Below are 11,958 nucleotides of genomic sequence, written 5' to 3' on the forward strand. Positions count from 1 at the left end.
GTTAGTTGTATTCTTATTTAATATTTTATTATCTTAATTATATCTATATTATTATTAATAATTTGTTATGTTAAAATATTTTATAAGCCCCTTAAAATTGACCGGAAAGAAATCAAACAGACAAGTAAAGATACTTGGTCAGTATCCAGTTATGAGTAATCCCTTATCAAATACAGATTTCCATTTCTTGCAAAGGCAAAATAGTTACCCATACCAATTATTATAAACCAAACTAACCACTATATAAAAATAAACTACTATTTTATGGTGCCTTTCTAAAGAAAGGTACCAGTTAAGGTACCTTCGTATTTTGTTGGCCAAGGAAAATAAACCCTAGCTAAGAAATACCATATCAAAATACGATTTCGCAAAGTCCAAATACCCTGTGATACCCTTTTCTGGTGGCTGTTGTTGCTTTACGGACCGCTCCAAGCGACGGCCACAGGACGACTCCATTAATCAAGGCCGCAAACAAGCGTGGCACCCACCCGGGGAAGGGGCGGGGGAGGGGCGGATGGGTCGGAGGTCAGGCGATGACAATAGCGGCGATATGCAATGCAAGTGGGTGGTGGGCGTTAAATGGTCCGCTGTGGGGAACGGGACTTTCAGGGGGCCACACATAAACATAAATAATTAGAATGATTCTTTAAAGGGCAATTACCTAATTTGGAGCGCTCTGAATAATTGCAGAGGACTGAAATTCCAGATAGCCGGAGAGAGATAGCAAAAGGACATCGGTCGGCGACTGCACTAAGCGGCTTAATGCCCCGAAATGGAGATAAAGTGATTTCCAGTGTCGTTGCTGGCTGCCTTGCCACTGCACACAGTCCGGAGAGACATTTAAATCCGAACAGTTCGAAAATAATTAGAGCGTTTAGTGACCTCCTCCCACCGCCCACCGCCCACAACCCCGTAAGTCTGTGATTTTCCCATTTCCCTTTGGGAAGCGTGTGGAAATGGCCACCAGGAAGGTTGGGGAGTGCGGATTGCGGGGGCGACATCAAGACGAAGACATAACTGGATGGATATGGAATACTCTGGAAAATGCGGTAATTGTGAATGGGTAATCGGAAACCGTTCTCTGCGTGTATCTGCATTGTTTGTTAATTAATCCTCTTCTGGCAGGAAATTAGTCAGTTGAACCTTTGACGAAGCAGCATTGTAAATTAAAGGCTTAATATTACACATACAGAAGAATAATTGGAGTTTTAATTTGTAAGCTGTTTGTTAGGGAATTAAATGGAAAGATGAAATGGTTTGTATACACATTTAAAAATTGGGCAGCAAATGTTTTATATTTTTAAATAGTTACTTTTTATAAAACAGCAAGGATTATCTTTATATAGGACCTTTAAACTTGAGAGGGAAACCTTTCCTTGTATCCTTTTATCTTGTATCCTCTTCCCCAATCCCTTGCCATAATAGCAAACACTAATATAACAAAATACTGAACATAAAAATCCAATTAGTGCTGTCCAAGCAAGGCAAACTTATTAATGATGTTCGCATTTAAGAATTTATAACTTCTTCATGAGATTTTCGCATTAATCGTTGCTCAGATCATGACAAATTGCGAATACCCTTAACGGGGCTTGCCCTGAGTGCCCGGCGATGATGCCGATGGGAGTGGGCAGTGGACGAGAGGTCGAGCGTTCCGAGGGGCACTTGTTCAAATCGCAGAAGACTCGGGTCCCCGGCCACGTCCCAAGTGACCCAAAAGGACACGCAGCGAACCCTTGACTGCGGGGAAAGGGGGGTCTGAGCACAGCTTGAAGTTAAATAAATTAAGGGCAATTAGGCGCAGCATTAGGGGCACAAAGGTCGCTGGGAGGACAACACCACCCACTGGAGTCTCACCGCCAGGTGATTTTTCAAGTTATGAACGCAGAGGTTTGTTTTTGCGGCAGACAACTCAAAGTCATCTTCTTCTGCGGCTGCTGCGAGTTTTAATTGCCCACTTTACACTGTAAATTTTACAGTTTTCGAACCGACAAGGCGGAAGTTGTTCGCCCCGAAGATTAGCGGTGGGTTTTCTCGGCAGACAAGTGCAGAAAGCGTAACGCAAGTAGCAACTAGCAAACAGCAAACGGGGAACAGCATTTTTGGCCAATTAACTGCGGCTAATTGTTGCGTACCGAACGCAACGGCAGAAAACGCTCATATGCGAAATGCGAAACGTGAAAGTCAACAGATTTATAACCGCCAGAAGTCGGGGGAGTCAGCCAACAGTGAAGTGCATCGAGAAATGGTAGAGGTGCAAAAAATAAGTCGAAACTGTTGATCGTACGGCACCCATCAGCGTTTTTCTAGGCAACTTCCGCTGCAGCCAAAAGATATTTGCATAGTGGCCGAGTTCTACTTTCGCCAACCCAAGCAAAATATCATCAAAGACGGTCGAGCGTGGCCAATTCCAAATCCAAAAGAAGGCAAAGAAAAAGGAAGTGCGATATTTTAAAGCGGAGAAAACAGTTTAATAGGTATCAATTTGCTTTTATATTTGTAACTTAAGTCAGAATCTTTTTATTTCTCTTTTACTATCATTAAATAATTTTTAGTTTGTTAAATAACATAATATAAAATATGAATTTGTTAATAGAGTAAAAGCACCAAAATCAGAAGTGCTTATTACCCCATTGGTAAAAATCATATGATTATTAAATCAACAACCAATGCATACAATAAATACATTAAAGTTTAATCCGAGGTTCAATATATCGTTTCCTTTACTTTTCTAAATATGTATCTGCTTGGCGATATTTTTCTGTAAGTTTGATAGGCCGGTTAATATTTTGTTTGCGAGTATTTGCAATTGTTTGTTTGAATATTAGCATATTAGGCAGTCAGTACATACTTTAATGTAATGTAATTTCCTAAAACCCAAAACATAAGAAGAATTTTCTATCTAATAATACATAGCGACATTTTTTTAAAAAATGTTATATGTTTGTTAATAAAAATGCAGGGTTATTAGCCTTTTTTGGGCGAGTACTTTTGGGACAGCACTAGCATATTAGGCAGTCAGTTCATAATTTACAATTTTTCAACAAACTACTTATAACCAACTTAAACAACACTTTTTGGGTTACATTTCCTAAACGCCAGACATCCATAAAATGCCAAAACATGAGAAGATTTTTCCATTTAATAATTCAAGCGAATAGAGTTCCAAGTCTCAGCCCAATCTGCTTAGTTCTCGGTACCTGAAGTCAACCCAGAGATACTCATGCATGGCTGCTCAACAATTCAACGAAAAATTCGAAAAAAAAATGTGAAACACAACACGCAAGAGGAGATTTCACTTTTTGAAGCTTAGACAAACGAACGAGCAGAGGAAAATGCGAGAATACAATACACAATCATAACTGACCTTAATCAATGTCTACGATGTTGGGTTTTCAGTTGTTTTCGGCCGCCTCCATCTGTGACTGGGTGGGTGGGAAAATGGAAATGTATCTTTTCAGAAAATGTATCTTGGAGTGTAACAAGCATATGCAATCGCGTTTTTTCTCGGCCGAAAGAGGACAAACAACGAGCCAACCTCTCTTTTGCCCCGGCTGAAGCTGTAAACAAGTTTGCTGCGAAAACTTCTCAGGCAATCTGAATCCGAATCTGGACGGAGGCAGCTGCTAGATGCGACGTCTCGCTGCAATTTCATTCATATGCAATGGGGACAGGTGGGGGAAGAAGGGCAGGGGAGGGGGGCGAAAAACAGGTAACACTGAGAGCGCTTCCTGTCTGGCCGAAAGACACGAGAGGTATCATGTAGCTGCCCCGAGTCGTCCGCAGATGAAGTAACTTATACGCAATTTCTGGCTCCACTTCAAGCTCAACTTCTGGCCCCTCGGGCTAATTAGTTTGGAGCTCAGCTCATCTCGTTCTCATTCTGGTTCTGGTTGTGGGGCATCATTAAACGAGGCAGAGATAGTTTTTCCCCACCAGATCGCCCGACATGAGAGCTCTTTGGCTATGCAAACCGATCTTGAATGAACGAGTCGAGCATAAAATCATCACATTGTGAAATTTCTGCCCACAATGCAGCAGTGCATTCATTCAGTTTAGCTTCAGTATCTCGTATCTGGCGGATGTGACTCATTCGGTCAAGACTGAAATTACGCCGCACTCGACTGGCAAAGCAAAGACAAACGAAGCGGGGTTTCTTTTTCAGCTACTCATTCGCCTCTGCCGAAGCAGCTCTTTTTGTTGTCGCGCACTGGGAGAAATTAGCTATCCATTTTAGGGACTCTTGGAAATGAGTTCTGTTTTGATTTCAAGAAAAAGTTGATGTTACGAAAATATATCAAGTACTGAAAGTAATATAATATTCAAGGTAAGAAAAATAATTACCCAGTCTTCAATTGATAAATGGTCTCGATATATATTTATAACTACCACTCAGCAATTTATTACTGTGTTTACACATGAAATCATTTCATGATATGAGCCAAATCGTGCGAATTCGACAACACAATAGAGAAAATGCTGATGCTCAGCCTACTGTACTCTATAGAGCTCTATTAAAATTTCAAATATAAAATTTCAGTTGATATCATTTCATGAATTTGTATGTGTTGTATAGAAAGGGGCTATTTTTATTTCATGTGTTCGATATGTAGAAACTTATAGCGTAAAGATAGTATAGGTAGATTAAGTAAACCATTCCACATTTAGTTCTACAGATAGATAAACTGTTACGCCAAATAAAATATAATTTTTTTAGTGTACTGATTTTTTTTCAGTCTATCTCTCTTGGAGTTTCATGCTTGAGTAGGTTGATCGCTGATTGACTGTAGGCACAAAGGAGGAGCGGGGGGCCCTGATGAATGGAAATAAAGAATGGTGAATGACTTAGAAACATCCGAAGTACATTCAAGCGCTGTAAGCAGTCTTCTCTACTTTGTACGCTATTAACAAAAGGTGTTAATTAGTGAGAAAGCTGAATAAATGTAAATAATAGTCTCTGATAAACAAAAATTCTTCATTTTGCACATGAAATTTGAGACTTACATAAGTAAGCTCATTAGGATTCGGTGGGAAGTTCACTTATTCAATATTAAGTATTTCTTACATTACAACTTGAACCTTTCTTTTTATTAAATTTGGTCCTTTGGAGACACTTGCTAAGACAGCATAGCGTAGTAAATATTTTCAAGTAAAATTCTTGATTAAAAATATGCAATAACATCGTTATAATACATTTTATAATTAAAAATATAGATAAAGATATTAAATGAACGAAAAACATTTATTACTGTTAAGATCTTAGATAAGAATCTTTTTTTGGCCAACAAATTCTCAGAATTACACGGCATGCCGTAATTTTATGAGGCAAAACAAAAGACGTCGGCCCAATTAAATTCATTTTAATGATGTCATGCGATCGGCCCCCGCATGAACCCACCATCGGGTTTATTTATACCGCATAAATCCTTATTTATACGGCGCGAGGCGAAGCCAATTCGAAATCTTTACAGCGGAGGCGTGTGCAATATAATCCCTTCGCCCGGTTGGCGGTGTTGCCCACATGTTGCATGTGAATGTTGCGAACCGGTTGGGGCAACACGCGAGCACTCTCCGTGGCTGCTTTCTCTCGCTGATTCTCTCTCGCGCCGAGGCCGAAGTTGCCAAGAGCAGCCGAAGCGGCTTCGGGCCGAGCCGAGTGGCCAAGCGACTGCGGAGGCTTTGATTCGCAGCCAAGAAGCACAGTTAGTTCAAGTCGATTCAAGTCCGCGCTGCCGAGCGGTCGATACCGCTGCCGTGTAGTTGTGTGTGTAGAGTGCGCGCGTGTGTGTGAGTCCGCCAGCCAGGATCCACCGATACCGATACAGATACCAGATACCGTTGTTTTGTGCAGTGAAAGCAGTTGCCAGTGTGTGCAATGGAGGTCCTTGCCTAGATCACAACTCATCTCGCTCCCCTCGCTCGAAAGTCGAAGCAATCACCCCTCGCGTGGACCGAGGTTCGCTCGTAACGAAACCGAAAACGACGAAAAACGCGATGCGAATTAAAGCTTTGCGTGGCAAAGTGCGCTAACCGAAGCAACCAAACAAACCAGCCATCCAAAAAATCATATATATTTATGTGGAGAGCAGCACGTGAAGAAAGAAAATCCCGAAAAGCCGAGGGAAAATTGCGTAGAAAATATTAGCAGAAAAAGGCCAGGAAATACGAGTTTCGTTGGCCAAAAAATAAAAACGATTATCATCCCAACGGTGTGAGTGAGTGCGAGTGAGTGTGTGTGCGGGCAGCCCTATAAATAACATTGGGTCTGGCCGAGCGCTAATTACGCCAAAACATGAAAATCTTAGCGAAGACCGCAGCAACAACCAGTGAAGCCAAGGCGGCAATTAATCAATTTTCCGCTTGACCCACAAGGAAGTTTCCATATCATAATTAAAAGAAAACCCAGAAAAACGAGGTGTACAATCGCGCGAAAGTGAGAGTAAAGGTCAACCCAACGAAGCATATCCCTGAGTTACGTTAAATATTATAAAATCCAAAAGGTAAAGCAGTTGTATATAAGGCTTTAATGGATTGATAGAAGACTTTGAAAACCCCCATATCAATATAAAACACATCAGGTTAATAAATCAGAAGCTCGTTTGTAAGCTGAAAATATCGCAAAGCAATTAAAAAGTTCCAAGTGAAGACTATAAAACCTATCGCATAACCGAAACCCCATGATATTGATAATAACAGACAAACACAGGGCCTTGGCCTAGAACGCTCAACCCGAAGACTCAAAGAAAAGCCAGGAAAATGCATATCAGGGAAGCAGCTTTCCTGGTCCTGAGCCTGCTGCCCGGGATCATCCTGGGCAGTCGCTACAACCAGCTGCACCTCTACGCGAACGGGGGCGCAGGCGGCTCCCCCTCCTCCAGCCCCGGGGGCTACAGGCCCGCCCCCTCGGCCCAGAACGAGGTCTACTCCATTGCGGACAGCCAGCCGATGACGGAGGACGGCTACCTGCCCCCCAGCCAGCACTTCCCCCCCGCCCACTCCGACCTGGACCCGCCCGCCCAGCAGCAGAGCACCTGCCAAACGGTCTGCGCCTGCAAGTGGAAGGGCGGCAAGCAGACGGTGGAGTGCATCGACCGCCACCTGATCCAGATCCCAGAGCACATCGACCCCAACACCCAGGTGCTGGACATGTCCGGCAACAAGCTGCAGACCCTGTCCAACGAGCAGTTCATCCGGGCCAACCTGCTGAACCTGCAGAAGCTGTATCTGCGCAACTGCAAGATCGGGGAGATCGAGCGGGAGACCTTCAAGGGGCTGACCAACCTGGTGGAGCTCGACCTGTCGCACAACCTCCTGGTCACCGTGCCCAGCCTGGCCCTGGGCTACATCTCCTCGCTGAGGGAGCTCACGCTGGCCTCCAACCACATCCACAAGATCGAGGGCCAGGCCTTCGGGAACACGCCCTCGCTGCACAAGCTGGACCTCTCGCACTGCGACATCCAGACCATTTCCGCCCAAGCCTTCGGCGGCCTCCAAGGACTGACCCTGCTGCGCCTGAACGGCAACAAGCTGAGCGAGCTGCAGCCCAAGACCATCGAGACCCTGAGTCGCCTCCACGGCATCGAGCTGCACGACAACCCCTGGCTCTGCGACTGCCGGCTGAGGGACACGAAGCTCTGGCTGCTGCAAAGGAACATCCCCTATCCGGTGGCCCCCGTCTGCTCCGGCGGCCCCGAGAGGATCATCGACCGCAGCTTCGCGGACCTGCATGTGGACGAGTTCGCCTGCCGCCCCGAGATGCTGCCCATTTCCCACTACGTGGAGGCCGCCATGGGGGAGAACGCCTCGATCACCTGCCGGGCGAGGGCGGTTCCGGCGGCCAACATCAACTGGTACTGGAACGGACGACTGCTGGCCAACAACTCCGCCTTCACCGCCTACCAAAGGATACACATGTTCGAGCAGGTGGAGGGTGGCTTCGAGAAGAGGTCGCGCCTGGTGCTGACCAACGCCCAGGAGACGGACTCCAGCGAGTTCTACTGCGTGGCCGAGAACCGGGCGGGCATGGCCGAGGCCAACTTTACCCTGCACGTGAGCATGCGGGCCGCGGGCATGGCCTCCCTGGGAAGTGGCCAGATCGTGGGCCTCAGTGCCGCCCTGGTGGCTCTCATCGTCTTCGCCCTGGGGGTCATCATGTGCCTGCTGCTGCGGGTCAAGCGGCAACCGTATGTGGACAGCAAGACGCCCAACCACATGGAGGTGATCACCTCGGTGAACCACCAGAACTCCATCACGAACAAGACCCAGCCGGCCACGGGAAACGGCAGCATCGGGGGTGTGGTCATCGCCAACGGGGCCGTGGCCAACATAATCGACGGCGGAGTGGTGCAGGGCGGCACTCTGGAGCGGAAGAGCAGCGGACGGGGCGTGTCCCACGGAGGGCACGATCAGCGGAGTGCGAATCCCGTCCAGAAGCCGCCGAGACTCACCGATCTTCCGTACTCCACGCAGGGCTACGACAACAACGGCAGTGTCCTGTCCACCGCCTCCTGCTTCATCTCGCCCACAGGATCCACCGGGAACGGGAACAACCCGGACCTCATCAACGACACCAAGCGCTTCGGGAGCGATGAGTTCGCCGACCTGAAGATACCGCCCATCAGTGGCGTGGGCGTGGGCGGCAGTGGGGAGTACAGTCGCGCCAACGGCTGCGACTCCCTGTACCCCTCGGGCCTGTGGGAGCACGGTGCCCCCGTGGGCGCCACGTCCGCCGATGACCTCTTCATGAAGCGCTACACGGACAAGACGCCCATCATAGACTCCAGCCAGCTGTACGACCTGCACGAGCGGACGGCGGCCACGGACTACTTCAGCAAGACCTTCCCCAGATCCCACCTGCAGCAGGGGACGATGGGCGGAGGAGGAACCTCGACGGCCTCGACGGTGACCACCAACCTGTCGGGTGGCTCCTCCTCGGGCTACCCCAACGACTACGGCCTGCCCCTGGTGCCGGGGGCGGAGCACCAGCACAACCACCAGCTGCAGATGCACCCGCTGCAGCAGCTCCAGCAGCAGCTGACCTCCACACTGAACCACCAGAGGCAGGAGGGCGGCTCCGCCGGGAGCAGTCCGCACTTCAGTAGCCGCACCCTGCCACGCCTCCACGAGGGCAGTGGCGGCGGGGGCAGCGCCCGGTCGTCGCCCACGCCGGCCGTGAACCAGGCGAACCAGGCGAATCCCAGCACCTCCAGCTCCAGTTCCTGCTCCATCCTGCCCAACGGACAGCCCATCAACGCCAAGACGATACGCGTGTGGCAGAAGGGCGGGGTGCCCGTCCTGCCGCCCGTGACGGCCCTGAAAAGGGCCCTGATCAGCAGCAGCCGCAACTCGCCGGACGAAGGATACCAGGAAGGATGCGGCACGGATGTGTAAGCGCCGCGCCCCCGCACCCGCTCCTAGGGAAGGGAAGGAATCCAAACCCAGAACTGACTAAACTTAACTCAACAAAGCAAATAAGGCGTATCGACGGAGGGGAGGTAGCTCCTTTAGGTATAACACTCGTAGATAGCTCCGGGGTCCTAGGCGAGCAGCGATTATTGTGCAAGCGAACTGTTTGTGATAGTGTCTGACAAAAAGATAATGCGAATGAAGATAATAATTGCCCAGAGCAAGAGAAAGCTAAACGAAATCAACTGCACTACTCTAAAATACACTCTCCTTGGCAAGTAACTCAACTAACTAAACTAAACTACATGTGAACCACATGTAAACTAATTACAAATAGGATATGTACAGCAGTTTCTTTAATAACATGGCAAACTCTCAACTCCCCGCATAACGTAATGAAAATAACCCAAATATATGGAAAGCAACCATGTGAATGTAACTAAATCTATAAATATATTTATATGTATGTGACTATGTGTGTGCATGTGTGTGTGTAATTTCTTCGATGTTCGGTTAGAAAAAAAAGTAAAAAGGATCCCGAAACCAATAAACCCTTCCTCCAGAGTTATAATCGTAAATCAGACACGGAAAACCGAACTTGTGGCTCAACATTTGTAAGATATACATTCACATATTATAGCAGGCATTCGTAAGGTAAAGCTGCGGAAGAAGTAATATAAATCATGGTAAATGTATATATTAGATAACCCACAGACAAAGAAACCAAATTCTCGATCCGACTATTGTTGCAATCATTCTATGTCCGTTAGAAGCTGTGAAGTAATGTAAAGCTAAATCAGGCTCCAAGTCTAACCAAAGAGGTAGCAGTAAATCCATAGTCTCATGAAATATTTTCTTTCATTTTACATTCGCTTAAAAACTATAGAAAATATCACAAGTAAAAACATTTCTGATAGAAATTTTTAGAAATCGGAGCACCTTTTTAATTGTAACAAACTTATTCCTCTAGCTTTTCTAAGTTGCATTCAGTTTCCAACAATTGCAGCATCATAAAAACATGCCCTAAGTACATTTATAGAGAATAAATGTTTACAAAATTCCACTATGCAAACTATTTTCGTAATCAATTTAAATTCCAGAATAAATTGTAGTTTACTGCTACCCATAAAATAAATAAATTTTGAAAAACAATACGAAATGTTTGTGAATTTCCCAATAAATATGGAAGAGAGAAGGCTAGAAGGGAAAAGAAATTCAACAAAATAAAACTTGAGGGAAGTCGGAAAAATTTAAAGTAAAGACAGAGGGAAATATTCGTCAAATGCATACGTAAATAAACATATGTAAATTGTACTCAAAGTGCACACACACTCACTCGCAAACACATCACAGGCAACACACACACGTTCACGCATACACATAGCCATACACGTGTACATGTAGATGTATGTCAGTTTGTCCTTGTAACGATTTAAAGCGTATCCACAAGATATTAATTGCCCGTATGTGCTAAGACTTAGAATTTAAGCGGACAACAAAAACAGAAGCAGAAACAAGAACAAAAACAAAAACCAGAAGAAAAAGCAAACAAAATAATATTTTTAAGGTAAACCAAAGACTTTTTTCTTTGCATCTAAATGAGCGCAGAGTCTTCAAAGGACTCGCAACAACAAACAGTAGGCACACACAAACGAACACAGATACAAAACACAGTCACACACATACAACCGAAAGTAATCTTGAACGAGAAAAAAGAGCAAGAAAAACCATAGCATTTAAGTTGAACTTATGTATTATGTATTGTATAATATAAACCTACGTATAGTATATAGTCTATAGATGTGTACACTTATCAACGGAGCGGCATAGCTAACAAGCGAGGGAAGGGGCGGGAGAGAAAGTGGGAGAAAGCTGAGGGACAGAGGAGAGGGGAGTAGGGAGCCCGCAGACAAAAGGCGGGCATTGAATGCATGAAAGCCACTGAATGAACAACAAAGCAAAAGGAAATATATATAACATTATATATATCTATATATAAACGAAAAACATAAACCATTGTCATTACTTTTTTACCTCCGCCCAAGACTTCAGCGAAAGGTAGGTACGCCCCCGGGGGGGCAGGGGTTTCGGGGGTCAGCTGGGGATGACATGACCCAATTAGTTGCCCATTCGAATGCTGTCCGAAGCTGGGGCTAATGCCAAAGCTGGCTCTGCTGCGCTTCCCTTGCTTTCGCTGCAGCGCTCTGGCATATTAGGGCCAATCGTCTAATCGCCAATTATGCATTTCAACCTCAACCCCAACCCCGAACCCACCCACAACCCAACCCCAACCCCAAACCAAAACCTCACCTCACACACTCGCAGAGACAAACTGAAAGTGTGGCTTGAATCGATATGGCTAATCGGTGGAGGCCAAAATGATGTCCGTGAACGAGGAATATGGAATACCCTGAGGAGATTACAACGGAACCGCTCTGCAATGCCGAACAGTTATGGTTTGTTGGATAATGATCTTTGATCCGATTCGTTTTTATATTATATCCTATTATATTAAAGCCCAACCGTAAGAAATCGAATTTTTATATTAATTTC

The 11,958-nt window shown here is 45.9% G+C and overlaps 1 protein-coding gene across 1 annotated transcript; it reads left to right on the forward strand.

Moving 5' to 3' along the window:
• Positions 1–5,722: 5,722 nt before the first annotated feature.
• Positions 5,723–11,365, forward strand: LOC119547498. Its single transcript, XM_037854390.1, has one exon. The coding sequence runs from the start codon at positions 6,757–6,759 to the stop codon at positions 9,388–9,390; it is 2,634 nt and encodes an 877-aa protein (XP_037710318.1). The 5' UTR covers positions 5,723–6,756; the 3' UTR covers positions 9,391–11,365.
• Positions 11,366–11,958: the final 593 nt, after the last annotated feature.

This window comes from Drosophila subpulchrella, chromosome 2L (assembly GCF_014743375.2).
Source record: "Drosophila subpulchrella strain 33 F10 #4 breed RU33 chromosome 2L, RU_Dsub_v1.1 Primary Assembly, whole genome shotgun sequence".
Classification (NCBI taxonomy): domain Eukaryota; kingdom Metazoa; phylum Arthropoda; class Insecta; order Diptera; family Drosophilidae; genus Drosophila; species Drosophila subpulchrella.